The 21465-nt window shown below is 42.4% G+C and overlaps 1 protein-coding gene across 1 annotated transcript in view; it reads right to left on the reverse strand.

Annotated features, from left to right (window-relative positions):
- The window catches only part of LOC116973174 (interleukin-10 receptor subunit beta-like), a 39952-nt gene that overhangs the window by 6602 nt on the left and 11885 nt on the right, over window positions 1-21465 (reverse strand). Inside the window, exons 2-4 of the mRNA XM_033020980.1 lie at window positions 4611-4740; window positions 4328-4509; window positions 2841-3001 (exon numbers count right to left, since the gene is read on the reverse strand). Of these exons, the coding sequence (XP_032876871.1) occupies window positions 2841-3001; window positions 4328-4509; window positions 4611-4740 (473 nt within the window). The remainder of the gene's footprint in view (window positions 1-2840; window positions 3002-4327; window positions 4510-4610; window positions 4741-21465) is intronic.

Raw genomic sequence — 21465 nt, forward strand, 5'->3', positions numbered from 1 at the left:
ATCAAAGTGTCCCATTATATAAAATTATAGAATAGTATGCTGGTAAACAAACCAAAGATTACAGTCAAATGTGCAAACCTGAAACAAAACAGAAAATGGTTGAAATTCACAGATGGTCAGTGAGGGAGGGAGGGGAGAGAGAGTGAGTGTGAGAGAGAGAGAGAGGGAGGGAGAGAGAGAGAGAGAGAGAGAGAGAGAGAGAGAGAGAGAGAGAGAGAGAGAGAGAGAGAGAGAGAGAGAGAGAGAGATAGATATTCAGATTAAATCCCTTTCATTAACAGTGGTAACAAATAACTGTACAATTTCGAACATAGTCGATTGTTCCATGGTACTTCACAGGAATGCCGCTCATATCAAAATTAACACAGAATCAATTCAGATATCAGAATAGATGCCCAAAATTTTGATCTTGATCCTGTGCACAAGATGGAAGCCCCACCGACATCGAAAGGCAGATTGGTACAACAAGGGAATCTATGAGTTTGGTTGTTATGCCCCTGTCCCGCTTAGGAAACCTGAACGGAAACCTCTGGAGACTTTGCGCCCCACCCAAGGTTTTCGTGCGGTTCCCGGAGGTTTTTTGTCAGTCTCCCTACCTGCTTCCACTACCTGCAACCTCCGGCAACCTCCGGGAACCGCACGGAAACCTTGGGTGGGGCGCAAAGTCTCCAGAGGTTTCCGTTCAGGTTTCCTAAGTGGGACAGGGGCATTAGTCAGCATATAACACTGCAATAGAGAGGTAATGACAATTGGTGTACACGAGGCCAGAGGCAGAATATTGGAGGCTTTGTAGGTACAGGAAGTGACAGAGATAACTACAGAGTAACAGGCAGCTTGGACTAGTGTAGATGGGACGATGTGGGCAAGTTGGGCCGAAGGGCCTATTTCCATGTTGTATGACACAATAATGAACAATAAAGCTAGGGAAAGATTTTAAAATGAGAATGTAAATTTTAAAATGAAACTGTTGCTGAACTGGGATCAAACTATGTTAGTTAACACAGGTTTTGAATAAAAAGAACTTGGTGAAAACTGGATGTGGATAAAAGACTTCCAAATGAGTTCAAGTTTAAAGATGTTGGAAAGGGCATTGCTAACTTTGTATTATTAGCAAACTTGTCAGAAGACAGTTTATGAAACTCATCGTAGATTATAAATATTTGAGACTCCAGAAATGACCTTAATGACATCCACTAGTTACTGATTCAAATCTGAAGATGAGCTGTTTGTCTTTGTTCCATTTTTTCTGTTTGTTAACCAATCCTCTATCCATTCTATATATCACACCTCTTATGTGAGCTTGTAGAATACTTTCTGGAAATCCAATTACGTAACATCTACTGGTTCCCCTATCAATATTGCATATTACATCGACAAAAAGATGTGTAAACCGGACATTTATTGACAAAGATGTGATGGTGCAATGTAACTGGCATTTTAATGGAAGTAATAAGGAAACACAAGATGGATCTACAACAGATATAAATGAGAATAGCAAAATCATTATCTGATTTTATTGTATGTAGAAGGTCATAATGTGCTTGTTCCAAGAATTAAAGTGCTGATTCTGGAGTTTATATTGTAGCAGGCAGAATAAACATAGAAACATAGAAAACAGGTGCAGGAGGCCATTCGGCCCTTCAAGCCACACCTCCATTCATTGTGATCATGGCTGATCATCTCCTTTCAATAACCCGTGCCTGCCTTATCCCCATATCCCTTGACTCCACTAGCTCCTAGAGCTCTATCTAACTCTCTCTTAAATCCATCCAGTGACTTGGCCTCCACTGCCCTCTGTGGCAGGGAATTCCATAAATTCACAACTCTTTGGGTGAAAACGTTTTTTCTCACCTCAGTCTTAAATGACCTCCCCTTTATTCTAAGACTGTGCCCCCTGGTTCTGGACTCACCCAACATTGGGAACATTTTTCCTGCATCTAGCTTGTCCAGTCCTTTTATAATTTTATATGTTTCTATAGGATTCCCCCTCATCCTTCTAAACTCCAGTGAATACAAGCCTAGTCTTTTCAATCGAATATAATGGTAAGGGCAGAGAAATATAGTAACATGTGACTGGATGTTGTGGGGTATGAATGCTTGCGGGTTGAATGTTGATGTATTGCAAAAAAATCATTCATTCTGTGTTGAATCTCCCTAATTTCAAAGACAACCTTGTGAGCATTGACTTAAGCCTGAAAAAAATTCAGATGAATTAGAAATTTATTTCAAAGGGGCATTTGCAACCCAGGACAGTGGGAGGAGGGGGGGTGGGGGGGGGGGGGGGGAGAGAGATATCTCAGGTTTGCACTGCGCTGCACTGACATAGGAAACAGCCAGAGAAAGCAGAGGTGATGTCGGGTAGCTGAGGAGAGGACTAAGGCGTAGCTAAAGGAAAGGTTCCTTTCTACTGCTGAACGATAAAGGGAAGATGCATTTGGTAATGGTATCCAACTGGTAAAGACGTCATTGAACGCAAAGACTAGTGAAATGAATGTCATAATCAATAACCTTGGGGAATTTTTTATGAATGTAGCTGGTTGATGGATTGGAATATTCACAAAAAGTAGAAACTGAATCTATAATAGCTTTTTAAAAAGATTGTGGAGATCATTTTAATATTTCAATTAAAAAAATGGTCTAAACATAATGGTATACATTTTTTAAATAAATCTGCTTCAGTTATCTGGTTATGTACTGTTAATCACACAAACTTTAAGAACATAATAAGAAGCAGAACACAATTATAATTAACCTTGCTCAACAGAAGCAGTGAATTTGCATTTGCTAATTGATGCATATCAACACTTAGTTAAGGCATGAAATTATTTAATAGTACATACCAATATATTGTGTCCTTCCTGTCCAACACAAATGTTACATTTAAAGTCTTTGTTTACATTCAAGCCGGCCTCTGTTCTTGTTTCAATATGAGGAAAAATGCATCGTAGAGTAACATTTTGGCCATGGACTATGATGTTAACAGTTGGAGCACTTAATGTCCCTGTGTAAAATAAGGTACCAATGTGATTGAGCAATTTTCATAAGCCTTTTAAGTCTATGTTTAGCCCAGAAATTACAGCTCATAATAAGTAGCACAGGCTCTTTGTGATCTCTGAAGTGATAGACCCCATGATATTATTTCTAAAAGGAGCAGGGGAGTGATCCCTGGGGAGTAGAAGGAAAGATGGACTGGTTTTGGGGCTGGTAGGACCGCTGGCCTTGACCCCTACTCGTCCTCCGAAGATCGGAGAACTGGAGAGGAGGGAGCCGGCAACAGCGGATGCCACCAACATGTTCCTACTTGTGTTATTAATGCTGCACGTTTTCATTACATTCTTGGTATTCTCGCCGTATCGGACGATAATTAATGAGGGAGGAATATTATGTTTTCTCTGCTGCAATATGCCCAACATGCAGGGTGCCACAAAAATATAACGGGACCTCCAAAAATGGGACATTTATCTGTAAAAACTTGTTGGCAATTGTTCTGTTCCCAGTGGCAGCTGCCTGCCGCGTGCCTTTGCCATGTGAAAGCACAGTGCTTATTGCAGACATTCAAAACTGTGCACAGCAGATATATGTTGCAATCTCTGCTTGAATAGTAGACCCTTGTCTTGCCGTGGTACGAGGACAATCGGCAAGGGCAGAGGGATGAACCTGCACATACTGACGCCATAGCCTCATATTCCACCCTTCCACCCAAATTGTCTCTCAGCTCCATGGCAGTTGTTGCTGTAGCTGCTGTGGAGAGAGGCTCTTCGAGGCCGTGATCATTGTCCAAGCTTCCTTGCAGCAAAGACCCTCAGCAGGCTGGAAATGCAGCAATCTCTAACAATAGCTTAAAATAAGGCGCTCCCAATTTCAGGACCTTTTGGAGATCTACTCATCAGATGTTAGTGAAAAGTTACGGGATATTTTTAGGAAATATTTTTATGGCACCTGGGAGTTTAAAGCAACTGGTATAAAGTATGATGCAACAGAGCAAATATTCCTGGTCTATTGAACAAATCAGAGAACCATACTGCTGAGAAACAGGCCCTTGAGTCCTACGCATCCAGGAAAGGTAGGGAAGGGAGAGGGAGGGAGAGGAGAGAGAAAGTGGTCGAATATTGCGGTGGGGGAACAGGTGAGTGATGCAATATTGCGTTGGGGGTCTGCACTTGGTCTAGTGTTTTACTAAAGTTGAAAGGGATGTGAGAGGAGAAGTGAGATTGGTGGAGAAGGATTTGGAGTCTGCATAGACACAATGGGTGAACAATCTACTTCTGTGCTCAATGACTATAAAAGTCACCCCGCCAAGTTCTGTTAAGTGACAATATTAACTTACCATTCTCTTTAAACGAGAACCTGGCAGTCGAAGCAAACTGTGACTCGTGATAATGTGTAACCGCCTTGACTTTTGCATAGTAAGAACTTAATGCACTCAGGTTCACGCTGAAGGCTTCTGTGACATCACAGGAATATGATTGAATGTTTGAGCATGGTGAAAACAGCTGCGAGAGTGCAGTTCTGCAAACACAGAAACAGCAGCAGTCATTTCTGATTGACTTGCCGAAGCAAAAGTTTTGTGAAGCAGTTTTAAGCAGTTACAAATGCAAAACAATACACACCGGTAATTCATGGTTTCAACAGTAAACTTTGTTGCATTATGCGGCTTGTCTACATGAGCCCATGTTAAAATGGTCTTAAAATCGGAAGATGTTAAAGAGAGGTTCACTGGTGGAGGATGCTCATGATAACCTGCAAAATAAATAACATGAAAGTGTAAGGAAAATGAAAGAATACAGATTCTTGCATGTGCAACATTTTTTTGACAATGTTTCCACTTTTTTCAACAAAATTGGTTATTTTAGCTTAGTTTTTTTAGTTTAGCCACCAAATTCAAGTGCAGTTTCATGCCATTTCAAGCAGGGTGCAAGGCCACCAAATTCAAGTGCAGTTTCCTGCCATTTCAAGCAGGGTGCAAGGCCACCAAATTCAAGTGCAGTTTCATGCCACTTCAAGCAGGGTGCAAGACAATCAAATTCAAGTGCAGTTTCGTACCACTTCAAGCCGAGTGCCAGGCCATCAAATTCAAATAAACACTAATAACCCCACTACATTGTACGATGAGTTAAAAAAACCATGCCGACCTCGGAAAGTTTATACTCATACTCGCGGAAAGTTTTTCCGCGATCTTGCTGAGGCTGCGAGTATGCGGGAACTTCCCTCGAGCATGAAGGAGAGTTCCAGTGTCCTCATAGGACCTCCTAGGACCACGTGTCAATCATGCTGCGAGTTTGAGTCGAGGTCAAACTCTTCTAAACTCGCAGATTAGGTCGCCGCAGTGGGACAGCCCCGTAAATTGTTGGCTTTTGGAATTGTGGGCAAATGGCAATCTCATCTGAAGACTAAGGAAAGTTATTCAAATACTAAGCTTGTGTGTAAAATAGCAAGAACTTACATTTGAATATTAGGTTTGTATTTTCTGAAAATACAGTGTGGAAACTGGCCCTTTGGCCCACCAAATCCATGCCGACAAATGATCACCCGTACACTAATTCTATCGTATACACTAGGGGCAATTTACAGAAGCCAATTAACCTACAAACCTGCATTTCTTTGGTAGGTGAGAGGAAACCGGAGCACTCGGAGTCACAGCGGTCACAGGGAGAACATATAAATTCCATACAGACAGCACCCGTAGTCAGGATCGAACCTGGGTCTCCTGCGCTGGAAGGCAGCAACAATAATGCTGCGCCACTATGTCGCAGCTTATGACATCTTTGAAAACAGCTTAGACCATATCTAGCCCTTAACATTACTGTAGCCATTAATTTTAAATGGGGGAAAATGATGGTGAAAGTGCACAATTAAAGGATAACTTTAATCAGGGGTGTCAAGGCTTATGGGGCGAAGGCAGGAGAATGATGTTTGGAGCGTGAGATAGATCAGCCATGATTGAATGGTGGAGAAGACTTGATCGGCCGAATGGCCTAATTCCTCTCCTATCACTTATGACCGTTTGACCTTATGGACTGCAAATGAAGCAATCTGTTGGTATCTCATCTAGCAATACAGATCAGAATGCATTCAAAGCAAAAAAAAAGAAACCATGCTGATCCTGGAAATATGATGCAAAAACAGTAAATAGAAGAAATATTCAGTGTTTATAATATAAGAAATAGAAACAGGAGAAAGCTGTTGTTCTCCACAGTCATTTGTGGCAATGAATTCCACAGATTCACCACCCTCTGACTAAAGAAATTCCTCCTCATCTCCTTTCTAAAGGTACGTCCTTTTATTCTGAGTCTATGCCCTATGGTCCTAAACTTCCCTGACCATAGGATTGTATAAAGAGAAATACTTATGTTATACTTTATCCTGTATCTATACAGATACAGGATAAAGAGTGGATGGTTTGATTGTAAAAGTCAAGTTCAAGTTCACATTTATTTCTCACATGCACCAATGAATTGAAAAATGTGAAAACTAATGCAAAAAACAACACCAAGTGGCACACTATGGTGATAGATGTGGCCCGCTATCAGAACAAGGTTGCCGACTCCTGTTCTCGGACTCTATGACTCTAAAACAACCCTGGACTCAACTGTCTGCAAAGAATTACATTTATAAAGAAATCTTATGCATTTTGAAGAGACCTTCATTTAAATTATTTTATTCTGCTGAACACTGGTATTAAAAAATCTGAAAAAAATGAGTCCTATTATATCAACTTAATTAAGCTGAAAGCGTATGCTTTTCTCAAAGGAATGAAAAATCCCATGCTCTGCTGGACATCCTGTCAAAACAGCACATTGGAAAGTCCCTACCAACGGAAAAGGGTGCTGGATACTGTCCCAAGGATTAGCATGCAGCAGCTCTTAATGCTTCTTTGTACATAACCATACAAATATCAAGCAGGACACATCCCACCCTGCCAACCACCTTTTTACTCTGCTACCCTCTGGGAGGCGATTCAGGACTGAAGGCTCGCACCGGTAGACTAAAAAATAGTTTCTACCCATGTGCGATAAAAGAGCTAAATTCCAACTGAGAACGCTGGGGAAGCAAAATGTAATTCCAAGAAATGCCGCCAAATTATTTTAAATTCTTTTAAATTCTTTTAAAATACCTATTTATTATTTACTAATAAGTGTACATATGTGTTAATGGTTGTCGTGTTTGTATTTTTTTAATCGGAGGAGATGTAATGGAATTTTGTTGCACAGTATTGTGCAATGACAATAAACGTATTCATTCATTCATTCATTCATTGGCAGGCTGATCCAGAAATTATGTTGTGGAAAAGCGTAGGACATACACACAGCACAAAGATACAATCCTAACTCCCATTCATCTTCCTCTGTCAGCTTCCTTTGTTGAAGAAAGAATATGCGGTAGTGGAGGAGTAATATTGATGCATTTTTGGACCAAAAAGTAAAGAACACACACGTGAGTTTATTTTTCTATAAACCTTGATATCATTGATTTAGCAATTGGATTTGGGATATTTATATTTGTCAGAGAAACTGGATAGGGCTCTTAAAAATAGCGGAGTCAGGGGATATGGGGAAAAGGCAGGAACGGGGTACTGATTGGGGATGATCAGCCATGATCATATTGAATGGCGGTGCTGACTCGAAGGGCCAAATGGCCTACTCCTGCACCTATTGTCTATTGTCTAAACATCCAGCAGAAAAAAGATAGCCATTCAACCCACTGACGACAAGCCACCCATTGACTGAGCCTATATATAATCTTAGGTACACAAAATTGCTGGGGAAACTCAGCGGGTGCAGCAGCATCTATGGAGCGAAGGAAATAGGCGACGTTTCGGGCCGAAACCCTTCTTCAGACTGATGGGGGGTGGGGGGGGGGGAAGAAAGAAGGAAAAGGGGAGGAGGAGGAGGAGCCCGAGGGCGGGCGGATGGGAGGGTGGGAGGAGACAGCTAGAGGGTTAAGGAAGGGGAGGAGACAGCAAGGGCTAGCCAAATTGGGAGAATTCAATGTTAATGCCATAAGGACGCAAGGTCCCCAGATGGAATATGAGGTGCTGTTCCTCCAATTTCCACTGTTGCTCACTCTGGCAATGGAGGAGACCCAGGACAGAGAGGTCGGAATCGGAATGGGGGGGGGTGAGTTGAAGTGCTGAGCCACCGGGAGTTCAGGTAGGTTATTGCGGACTGAGCGGAGGTGTTCGGCGAAGCGATTGCCCAACCTACGCTTGGTCTCACCGATGTAAATCAGCTGACATCTAGAGCAGCGGATGCAGTCTCTGCATTATATATATTATATATAATCTTATTTCTTTTAATCACCCCACATTCTCAACTTCAGATTCTACCTTCAGATTCTCACTCACCAGGGGCAATTTACAGTGGTCAAATATGCAATTCCTTCCTACATACAGTATTCCGTCTTTTCCACTGCAAAATCTCTTCAAGGTATGTCTACTTTGAAGAAGTTCTCCTCCTCTCTCCGATGAGAGTTCAGCAACATCCTCTCCTGCTGCTCCCCGTCTGTGATGCCTCCTGCTCTCTGACTCTATGACTACGTTTTATCTCTCTACATCATCGTCTATATCTCTTGTTTCCCTTATCCCTAACCAGTCTGAAGAATGGCCTTGACCCAAAATGTCACCCATTCCTTCTCTCCAGAGATGCTGCCTGTCCCGCTGAGTTACTCCAGCTTTTTGTGTCTATCTTCGTTCAAATAAACTACATGGCTTTGGAAGGTGATATAAATTTGGACCACCTATATGCAATGACAAGGAGAATGTGCATACTCCACAACGACAGTTCTTAAGATCAGAATTTGATTTGCGTCCCTGCCACTATGAGGTAGCAGCTCTACTAGCTGCCATATTGTGCCGAATTGTATCTTTGTGTCATGATAAAACTGAGTGACAGAGATAGGGTGGTACAATAGTGCATGGGGAACTAGGAATGAATTTGCTGCTACCCATGTCATTTATTTATTCATATAAAGCTGGCTGAAAGGGACTCTCTATGTTTCAGCCTCCATTCCTCTTCTTCTTGTTGTTCTTCATGTGTGTCCCTTCGGCTGCATTAAGTGGGGAGGTGCCAGAGGCTAAGTATCATGATGGTGAGGTTATGCAGCATTCGGGAAATCACCTCGCCGAGAGGGAGAACATAGGAGGACCCGACGTGGGGTCCCGACCGAGGACTAAGGGGGGCCACAAATGGAATGTGTTAAAAACGGTTTGTGTTAAAATGGGATACTTGTACCGGCCCCCCTTTATGTGGCGAGCCTTTGTATACCTTGGATATGCAAAACAAAGAATATCTCTGTGACTTGTCACATGTGACTATAAAGTATCATTCATTCATCTCACGTTTGAGTTCTGTACGACTTTCTTGACAGGGGCCAGCCAGTTTTACCGTTGCTTTGGGATTGCATTGATGCATTCAATTTTCTGTGGCCTTTCTGTGGTTCTTGTTATGTGCCTGCTATGAACATTTGTGTCTTGAGACAGGTTACGGTGGCTAACACTTGCTTCCTGGTAGCCACTATGGTTTGAAGTGGTGGTTAAAGTACAGTTGGCACATAACACTGACGCAGAATGAAAGCAATGTGATTACTACCGGAAAACTAGCACTTACCCAAGTGTCACTGTGGTCACACACCAATGGTGTGTTGAGAGTGAAACCGTTTATGGATTAAATATATGATGGTGTCATCTAGAGGCTAATACCGATGCAGATAATCAAAAGTACTCTACAACATGGGGAATACTGCAAACCTCGCAAATCTCTCACACGGTCCGTACATTACCTTTCTTTGTTCATAAATTCTAGGAGCAGAATTAGGCTATTCAGCCCATCAGGTCTACTCCACCATTCAATCATGGCTGATCTATCGTTCCGTCTCAACCCCATTCTCCTGCCTTCTCCCCATAACCCCTTACTAATTAGTAATCAAGAATATAACTTCCTAATCAAGAATCTGTCAATCTCCGCCTTAAAACTATCTGTTGACGGCATCCACAGCCATCTGTGGCAATGAATTCCACAGATTCACCACCCTCTGACTAAAGACATTCCTCCTCATCTCTTTTCTTTGCACAGAAAACTTTTGTGACCTACTTCTGTGTTTAACGGCACTGGGCCTGCACTTGCTGGAGCTTAGAAGAATGAGGGGGGACCTAATTGAAACATACAGAATAGTGAAAGGCTTGGATAGAGTGGATGTGGAGAGGATGTTTCCACTAGTGGGAGAGTCTAGGACCAGAGATCATAGCCTCAGAATTAAAGGATGTTTCTATAGGAAGGAGATGAGGAGAAATTTCTTTAGACAGAGGGTGGTGAATCTGTGGAATTATTTGCCACAGAAGGCTGTGGAGGCCGTCAATGGATATTTCTAAGGCAGAGATAGATAGATTCTTGATTAGTACGGGTGTCAGGGGTTAAGGGAGAAGGCAAGAGAATGGGGTTAGGAGGGGGAGATAGATCAGTCATGCTTGACTGGCGGAGTAGAATTGATGGGCCGAATGACAATTACATTAATGAATAAATAACCATCTCCTGATTGGCCTTCTTCCCTGAGTAGTCAGCAAATAATGTGAAAGTGCACTCAAATCTGAATGCTTTTTCCAAGGGAAGTTGTCGGCTCACTCAAACATAGACCATGAACATAAAAGCTTTTAGGAGCAAGGGGGATGTGAGCATGGAATAAAAGTGATTTGTTTATTTTATTGATAGGTACTCATTTTAATTAACACAACTGAAAATGACTAGAGGTGATCACAAAAATATGCATTTTTATCTTCGGGTGCTGTCTGTACAGAGTATGGCCATTTTCCCTGGGGGATTTCCTCAGTTTCCTACCACACTCCAAAGATATACAGGTTTGTAGGTTAATTGGCTTGGGTTTGTAAACTTGGTATAAGTGTAAATTGTTCCTAGTGTATGTAGGCTTGTGTTAATGTTCGGGGATCGCTGGTTGGTGCGGACTCGGTGGGCCCCTGTGAGTAACCTGGTTTTGAATACTTTCATTCACTTTTGAAACTACAGGAAACATTTACTTGTTTCACTGGTGTACATTAGTCAGTTTCAGGTGTGTCTTCATTTTAATTTTTTTAACAGATGACATTTTGTGCCTCATTCCCCATCAAAGGAAAAAAATTTGAGGCACAATCGGTGATAAAAAGGCAGTGATGATTAATTTGGTATCTGGCTGCGATCAGTTATGTGGGTGGATATTTTGAAACAAGCATAAAACATCACGGAAACTTGAACGACACAGTCTTTTGAGGTTCCGTGATCTTTACTGCTAGTTTGTATGGTTTGGGGTAAATAGCTTTGGAAAAAATAATGTAGCTATCTGATGGAAGCCCCATCTCTGGTAGTTTTCAGTGAGCAGGCAGAACCCAGAATGTCAACACTAAGGAAACTAGGTTAAGATATTTTTTCTTTTTTTAAAAATATTTATTAATACAATTTTCCAATACTGTATGCACAATGCTCACATGTCACACTCTACAGGCCAAACCGTGCCATTACATTACATTACGACAGCTTGACATCTATTTTCCATTGCATATATTCCTTGAATGAACAGTCTGAAGGATTATTACACAGATGTGGCAGAGATAGCTAGATTCTTGATTAGTACGGGTATTAGGGGTAATGGGGAGAAGGCAGGAGAATGGGGTTAGGAGAGAAAGATTAGCCGTGATTGAATGGCGGAGTAGACTTGATGGACCGAATGGCCTAATTCTCCTCTTATCACATGAACATGTCAGGCTCTCAGTGTGCAAAGCTAGGAAGGCAAAAAGGGGTGACTTTTCTCATAAAACCATCAAAATTCAATGAGTCTCTCAGCATTTATTCCTGAATCATGGAACATGCTAGTCCTGTGTCACACAGCTGGTTAGTTTTAAAGATACAGCGTGGATACAGGCCCATCGGCCCATCGAGTCCGCACCGACCAGTGATCCCCGCACATTAACACAAGCCTACACACACTAAGGACAATTTACACTTATACGAAGTTTACAAACCCAAGCCAATTAACTGACAAACCTTTATATCTTTGGAATGTTGGAGGAAACCGAAGATCTTGGTGAAAACCTACGCGGTCACAGGGAAAATGTCCAAACTCTGTACAGACAGCACCCGTAGTCAGAATCTAACCCAGGACTCCGGCGCTGCAAGCGCTGTAAAGCAGCAACTCTACCGCTGTAACTCTACCGCCCGTGTTCCTGAAGGACTTATACAAATAATGTTTCAACACTTTCCAGACCATCTCAGCATTGGCGGAAAACCCGGGGGGGCGCCAGGGGGGACGTGTCCCCCTCACGTTACAAGCTTTAAATCTAATTCAGGCCGCACGGCTGAAGCTTCCGATGCCTCGCGTGTGTGCGCATGTGCGCGCAGCCGCCAAGAAATAGTCCCCCCCCCCCCCGACCCATGGTCCCCTCCATGTTTTGAAAGCGGATTCCATCTCTGCATCTCAGCAAGTGTGCTTTCAAGAGGCGGATGAACGAAGGTCTCATTCTCAGCAGAGCCCTGTCTGGTGATCATTGTTCAGAGCTAATGATACTTCAGCTGTCCCTGAAGAGTCTGATAGGAAGGAACCTTCTCACTACCAGTTGAGAAGGGACGTGGGCTTGCTGTTGCAAGCTCTTGAGGTCAGCATTGAGAGAGCGCAGGTATTCATCTATAGACTGACAGTGGATTCAAACGGAACAGAGTAAAGCTGTCGATGTTCAGGCATGTTTTCACTTGAGCACCTCCGCTGCCTGGAATCATTATACGGCATCCTGCCTGATGGATTTAGTCATAGGGCTATATAACATGGAATCCGGCCCTTCAACTCAAATTTGTCCATGCTGACCAAGTTATGCCAAAGTCTTACTACATTGTTCTGTACAAACAGTACTTTCCTGTTTCAGCTCTTCCTTATATGGAGTGTACCAGCAGTATCAATGTGACTTTGGAATGAGCAGCTACATCATAAGAATAGGTGAAACCATAGTCCGCTAATCCTGCAGTGGAAAATGACTGGTATTTTTGTTTTAACTAATACCTCCATGACTGAAGGAAGCATGACAAAGCCAGATCTGCAACAACTTATTCATCTCAGGACACTTAATCAATGTAAACTCTAAGATTATCAACCCAGATTTTTTTCTATTGTTTATGTCATCAGTGTTGGACTTGAACCAGTAAACACGTGCCTCAGAAACAAGACCAATGTCAATGGAGACGCGGCTGACACTTCTATATGCTCCTTCCCATGGACCCACAATAATCTCTAAAAGTAGCACTTTAAATTTGATGGTGCGCAGAAATTCATCTGAAGTCAGAACGTTAATATGAAGAAGAACTGTGGAGTTCCGCCTGTAATGCGGTTAGATTAAATAATACATTTTTGATTCAATTTTCACACCTAGCTTCTGCACGAGTATCACTTACAGGTTTTATTCCCTTAAATATGAACAAAGTGCTGGAGTAACTCAGCGGATCAGGCAGCGTCTCTGGAGAACATGGAAAGGTGACGCTTTGGGGTGGGACCCAAAACATCACCTATCCTGTTCTCCAGGAATGCTGCCTGACCCGCTGAGTTACACCAACACTTTGTGTCTTTTTTCTGATTTAATGCATTGTCTACATGACCACACTATTCTGGAGCCTATATTTACAACTACCACCAATGTTTTCAACCCCTAGCCGTTCATAATTTCTGCCAAAACTGATTTTACTTCCCCGTTATTTAAGATAAATACTTCTTACCTCCTGTTTTTAATCTATTCTTCCATATCAGAGCTGTCTCATTTCCTTCATCACTTCCCTCCTAAAAGTTAACAATTCTGAAATAATTGCTTCCTAACCTTGCACATGTCTGCAATGGTTATTGAACAGTATCCATTTATTCCAATTTGAGTCATTAATTCAGCCATTTGTTGTGTGCATTCAGATAAAGAACCCTTCAATTTTATCTTTTTTACCATTTTCCCTGGACCATCAATTTCGCAGATGCTGTCGTTCAGATGCAACATTAAACCAAGCCTGGCCCTGTGGCCGAGGGATGATGTAATTGAACACATAGTGCTATTTCAAAGAAAGCTAAGGGAGTTTTTCCAAGTATCTTAGAGAATATTCTGCCTTGAAACAAAAGCACTAAAAGCATTATTATCTGATCATTACACAGTGTTGGTAGTGGGAACTTGCTGTGTGAAAAATGATATCATAGTTTGTATTTTAAATCAGTGAATATACCTCCAAAGGATTCTTTGTAAAGTGCATTGGAATAACATAGCCCTCGTGTTTTGTTAAGCATATATTGTGTGCCTTTCATTACCTCAGTTCACCCCAAATTGTTTTAAAGGCAACAAAGCACTTTGAAGCCAAGACACAGTTGCAACATAGAAACATAGACAATTGGTGCAAGAGTAGGCTATTCGGCCCTTCCAGCCAGCACCGCCATTCAATATGATCATGGCTGATCATCCAAAATCAGTACCCCCTTCCTGCATTTTCCCCATATCCCTTGATTCCGTTAGCCCGAAGAGCTAAATCTAACTCTCTCTTAGAGAGTGAATTGGCCTCCACTGCCTTCTGTGGCAGAGAATATGACTTTGAAATAAATGTAACTGCAGTTTTTGGAAATCAGAAATAAAAACAATAAATATTAGAAATAGTCATCAGGGCAGGGAGAATTTGTGGAAAGAGAAAGGGTTAATGCTTCATTGTTTATCTCTCATCAGAATCTATTTTTAACTAAGAAAGTCCTGCTTATGGATCTCTGGGAGGAGATAGACATGGGCATGAAGGGCAATGGGAGTGGAGGTCGCGGACCAGGGGAATTTAAATCAATAACTTATTTGGGGGGATGGAGAGGGGGGGGGGGGGGGGGGAAGACAGTGGTCCGATGCCCAGTAGCAGGGCCATGAAGGGGAGAGGGTGGGATAAGATATCAAAGAAATGGCATTCTTTGAGTCAAACCATCGCGTTGATTTTGCAGATTTTGATGACATTCTTGAGATTGTCCTACTGAGAAGAGTGCTGTGAGTTCAGAGGACAGTGAGCTTGAAAAGGAGCCATGGTCAATGTTAGACCAGTGATCAGCAAACAATAGACATAACAAAGACAATAGGCTGAATGTAGGGGTCCAGGGCGATTGTGAATTTTGAACAGGATAATGAGTCCATGGTCAAGTGTGAAGACTCCTAGCCAATGAAGTGTGGAGATGAAGCTAGTGGGAGAAGAGCTATTCATTGAGAAGGCTTCTGGTTAAAAAAAACATTGACCTGAGATATTAACTCTGCACTCCATCCACAGATGCTGCCTGATGTGTTGAGTATTTCCTGCATTCCAGCATAATAATATAATATTTTATGGTTAACTTGATGGGTTAACATCAACCAGAAGAGGGAGGCACCTGGTTTTCATAAATAGTGCTGCAGAGTTGGAATAAAGTTCTGCTTAGCATCTTATGCTCAGGACTGCAAGTGTCCAACAATGTGACCCATCCTTGGACTTTGATTCGAGATAAACTACTCAAATCTAAGCAGAGGATATTGAACTCAGAACGTTCATTCTTAATGTAATAATATTTTGAGAAAGTCAAGAATAACATCTAAGCAACGTCTGAAGTGGAAGTAGTCTCGTTAAAGTAAAATTCCCTGGCATTATTTCAGTTCTACTGTCAAGCTGGTGGGTTTAGAATTGAAGAAACTCTAAGAAACAATAGGAGCTGAGACTATCTTCTTTTGACTCAAGATTAACAACCAAATTACAACATGTTACAATATTGTATCACACATGTGACTCATTTACGGAAATTTACCACTGATTTCCCTGTAAAAAGGAAGTCTTGCATCTACTCAACAGCTGCAGGTACAATGTATTGATTTGCTACCTCAGATAGATGTTAACTATCTGGTTCTCTGGTGTACTTTCTTGTTCTGAGAAACATCCTGTCTCATTCTTCCAGTGCAACACTTTTGATTATTCTGATAGAAACATTAAATAAAACTGAACTATATCCAAAATCAATGTGATTTCTTCCATGTTATTTTGTTGTTTAGGTATTTTCAATGTTCTCATTAGTCAGAGTATTGATTATAAAATGCTGCACCCGTTGAGTTTCTCCAGCAATTTTGTCTACCTATTGATTATAAAAGTTGGGAGGGTGTGTTGCAGTTATATACAGTGGCTTGCAAAAGTATTCATACCCCTTGAACTTTTCCACATTTTGTCATGTTACAACCACAAACGTAAATGCATTTTATTGGGATTTTATGTGATAGACCAACACAAAGTGGTGCATCATTGTGAAGTGGAAGGAAAATGATACATGGTTTTCAAATTTTTTTACAAATAAAAAACTGAAAAGTGTGGCATGCAAAAGTATTCAGCCCCCCTGAGTCAATACTTTGTAGAACCACCTTTCGCTGCAATTACAGCTGCAAGTCTTTTGGGGTATGTCTCTACCAGCTTTGCACATCTAGAGACTGAAATTTTTGCCCATTCTTCTTTGCAAAATAGCTCAAGCTCAGTTAGATTGGATGCGTCTGTGAACAGCAATTTTCAATTCTTGCCAGAGATTCTCAATTGGATTTAGGTCTGGACTTTGACTGGGCCATTCTAACACATGAATATGCTTTGATCTAAACCATTCCATTGTAGCTCTGGCTGTATGTTTAGGGTCGTTGTCCTGCTGGAAGGTGAACCTCCGCCCCAGTCTCAAGTCTTTTGCAGACTCTAACAGGTTTTCTTCAAAGATTGCCCTGTATTTGGCTCCATCCATCTTCCCATCAACTCTGACCAGCTTCCCTGTCCCTGCTGAAGAAAAGCATCCCCACAGCATGATGCTGCCACCACCATGTTTCACAGTGGGGATGGTGTGTTCAGGGTGATGTGCAGTGTTAGTTTTCCGCCACACATAGCGTTTTGCATTTAGGCCAAAAACTTCAATTTTGGTCTCATCTGACCAGAGCACCTTCCTCCACATGTTTGCTGTGTCCCCCACATGGCTTGTGGCAAACTGCAAACGGGACTTCTTATGGCTTTTTTTCAACAATGGCTTTCTTCTTGCCACTCTTCCATAAAGGCCCGATTTGTGGAGTGCACGACTAGTAGTTGTCCTGTGGACAGATTCTCCCACCTGAGCTGTGGATCTCTGCAGCTCCTCCAGAGTTACCATGGGCCTCTTGGCTGCTTCTCTGATCAATGCTCTCCTTGCCCGGCCTGTCAGTTTAGGTGGACGGCCATGTCTTGGTAGGTTTGCAGTTGTGCCATACTCTTTCCATTTTCGGATGATGGATTGAACAGTGCTCCGTGAGATGTTCAAAGCTTGGGATATTTTTTTATAACCTAACCCTGCTTTAAACTTCTCCTCAACTTTATCCCTGACCTGTCTGGTGTGTTCCTTGGGCTTCATGATGCTGTTTGTTCACTAATGTTCTCTAACAAACCTCTGAGGCCTTCACAGAACAGCTGTATTTATACTGAGATTAAATTACACACAAGTGGACTCTATTTACTAATTAGGTGACTTCTGAAGGCAATTGGTTGCACTGGATTTTATTTAGGGGTATCAGAGTAAAGGGGGCTGAATACTTTTGCATGCCACACTTTTCAGTTTTTTATTTGTAAAAAAATTTGAAAACCATGTATCATTTTCCTTCCACTTCACAATTATGCGCCACTTTGTGTTGGTCTATCACATAATACATTTACGTTTGTGGTTGTAACGTGACAAAATGTGGAAAAGTTCAAGGGGTATGAATACTTTTGCAAGCCACTGTATAAGACGTTGGCGAGGCAGCATTTCAAGTACTATGTTTAAGAATGAACTGCAGATGCTGGAAAATCGAAGGTCAACAAAAATGCTGGAGAAACTCAGTTTCAGGTCGAGACCCTTCTTCAGATTTAAAGTATTACTAGACCAAGTGCAGAACCGTTGGGTCTGTTCCCCCAACGTGCGGTTGCGGGGGGGCGGGGGCGACATGTGGCGTCACACACACTAACTAGCACCCCGCACACACACTAACTACCCCCCTTGATATTATATTAATATTATTAATTTGCTCCTTTTACCCCATAACCACCCTATCCACTGACGTATAGCCCCCAACTCGCAGGCTCGTCTAGAGAGGGGGGCATAGAGAGTGAGGGCAGAGAGAGAATGTGGAGAGACAGAGAGAGAGGGGCAGAGACAGAAGGGCAAGAGACAGAGGGAGAGGGGGGTGGAGAGGATGGGTGGGTGAGGGAGGGAGGGTGGGGAGGAGGGGAGATGGGGAGAGAGTGAGGAGGGGGAGGGGGAGATGGGGAGGGAGTGGGGAGGGGGAGATGGGGAGAGAGTGGGGAGGGGGAGGAGAGGGGGGAAGGGAGAGAGAGGGGGATGAGGATGGGGAGGGGAGGAGAGTGGGAAGGGTGAAGGGGAGACAGTGGTAGGGGGAAGGGGGTGGTAGAGGGGGGAAGGTTGGGTGAGGGGGGTAGAGAGCGGTGGGGGAAGGGTAGGGGAGAGGAGAGGTGAAGATGGGGAGAGGAGCAGGGTGGGGGAGGAGGGGGAGAGTGGAGAGGGGAGAGGAGAGGGGGAGGGGAGAGGTGGAGAGAGAGAGGAGAGGGAGAGAGTGAGACACGATTCCCCACGCACAAAACCATGCTGTGATATTGATTCTGAAATGAGATCGCCATGATCTTATTGAATGGCAGAGCGGGCTCAAAGATTCAGTGTGGATACAGGCCCTTCAGTCCACCGAGTCCACACCGACCAGTGATCCCCGTGCACTAGTACTATCCTATACACTAGCGATAATTTACAGAAGCCAATTAACCTACAAACCTGCATGTCTTTGGAATGTGGGAAACCGGAGTACCTGGAGAAAACCCTGTTAAATCTTCCCCTCTCACTAAACTCATGTTCCCTGATTCATGATTCTCCGACCATGGGTAAAAGACTATACATTCACCCTATGTTTACCCCTCATGATTTTACACACTAATTAGGCCATAAGGTCATGTGATATTAGGCCATTCGGCCTATCATGTTTACTCCGCCATTTGATCATGGCTGATCTATCTCTCCCTCTTAACCCCATTCTCCTGCCTTTTCCCCATAACCTCTGACATCTGTACTCATCAAGAATTCCTGCATTTTCCTGCGTATGGTGTGCAGAACTTGTAATAACTAAGCATGCAGCCGTGCAATGATCCGGTGTTAACAGACAGTTCTTAAAGGGGACCTTTTTACTGAAGGATACTGCTGCTGAAAGTAATTTTGAGTGCTCCTGTCGAGTTGGCTGGAAGGAAAGTTCAGTTGGGAAGGAAGTGAATGTCATTGTTCACGTATCAAGCTTGCTCAACGTTGTTAAGTTTCCACCAGGTATTTCTGGTTTATGGTAATTGGTGTAATTCAGCAAAACCATATCAGCCACAATCTTACAGTATCTATCAGATCCATGCTTCCTGCTGTTTATTTAAAACAGGAAGTGGGTTTACAGTTGCAAGCACATTGAGTGCATTTAATATCGACACAGTACTTAATGGGTACTTAACGGATGGTATTGTTATGGTGGGCCAAAATGATCGTTTGGCTGTTGTATGAGTTTATGATGCCGTCTCAATTTCACCACAATTAAAGAGGAATTTTTATAAATATGTACTGCAGACTACATAGTACCCAAAACTAATAATGCGAGTTTTGGTGACTAAAACACATTGTCACACAGAAAACAAAATGGATTTTTGGCATTTTAATCTTGCACTGTGGCTAAAAATATAACATAATCAGTTATAATGGTAAAAGTACAGCCTATAATAAAATGGCATGAAAAAATTAAACATACATTGCGTTAAATAAAACTGAATTTGAGTGGTTGTTAAAAGATGATGTGAAAGTTGAAAGTTGAAAGTCGAGAGGCAAAGGAGATAATGAAACTGGAACATAAATACATAAAAAATAGAAATGTGAGTAGGCAATGTGGTCCAAGAATACATGGATAGGAAAGGTTTAGAGGGATATGGTCCAAAAGCAGCCGTATGAGACAAAGCCTAGGTGAGGCATCTTCATCTTGGTCGGCTTGGACGAATTGGGCCGAAGGGTCTGTTTCCATGCTGTATGACTCTACATCTCCATAGTGAATAGGAAACCAAGTAGCAGTGTTATCAGGAGAAGCAGACATGGGTTACTTACACATCTTTAGTTACTCAGAAAAGTGGTGGATGATTATCCACAAAAACATGACTGAGCAGAATTGTTGAGAATTTTGCAGCTTCTAAACGTTATTCACAGCAAATGGGGGGGAGCAACATTAGAAATGATCAAAAATGATAAATTTGTTGCAAATAATTTCTAATTATTTAGCTTGACTTGCACATTAACCTTGATTGATACATGCACATCTAGCTCCCTTTGAAAAGCAATCAATAGTTAATCTCTTACCGCTGAATTTCTGTTTTGTTATGTTCACCAAAGCGGATGACCTCACATTTTTCCACATAATATTCCACCTGCCATTTTCCCACCCATTCATTCACTCCACTTATCCATATCCTCTGAAAATCGCTTCTATGTAATAGAGTCCTTACGAGTTGGGAGAAAATATAATCAATGAAGCTGTGGAATTTTAGTTTAGTTTAGTTTAGAGATACAGTGCGGAAACAGGCCCTTTGGCCCACCGGATCCGTGCCGACCAGCGATCTCCGCACATTAACGCTATCCTACACTCACAAGGGACAATTTTTACATTTACCAAGCCAATTAACCTACAAACCTGTACGTCTTTGGAGTGTGGGAGGAAACCGAAGATCTCGGGGAAAAACTATGCAGATCACGGGGAGAATGTACAAACTCCGTACAGACAGCACTCCGTAGTCAGGATCGAACCCGGGTCTCCGGCGCTGCATTCGCTGTAAGGCAGCAACTCTATCGCTGCGCCACCGTGACCGCCTTCGGATTGCATTGGTTATTGGGTGACAACCTGTGCCGGCAATGCAAATTTTGAAAACTTGGAAGGGTGATATCTGAAACATAAACTGTGAAGGCAGAGAGGGGGGAAAAGTTGATGAAATCTGCCAGATCATGCATAAAAGAGAATGCAGGACAGAGGTGAAGAATAATGAATTTGTAGGATCTAGCATAGAACTGGACAGTGTTCTGCGTATCTTATGGAAAAATTACTTTGCTCAAATCTATAGAGGTTCCCACGGCAGCACTATTCATTTGGAAGAAGTTGGAAGGATGAAAGTAACGTTTGGTCAATCTATGACAATTCATGATCAGAATGTGGTGATGGTGGATATCGGACCAGGAAAGAAATGATAGGTAGACACAAAATGCTGGAGTAACTCAGCGAGTGAGGCAGCATCTCTGGAGAGACGAAATGGGCGACATTTCGGGTCGAGACTCTTCTTCAGTAACAGGTTAGGTTGGGAGTTGAGGGAGATATGCTTAAGTAAATGAGAGTGGTAGAAAGAGGTGGAATGGTGGTGCCGTGGTTAAGTTGCTGCC

The sequence above is a fragment of the Amblyraja radiata genome, chromosome 5 (assembly GCF_010909765.2).
Source record: "Amblyraja radiata isolate CabotCenter1 chromosome 5, sAmbRad1.1.pri, whole genome shotgun sequence".
Lineage (NCBI taxonomy): Eukaryota > Metazoa > Chordata > Chondrichthyes > Rajiformes > Rajidae > Amblyraja > Amblyraja radiata.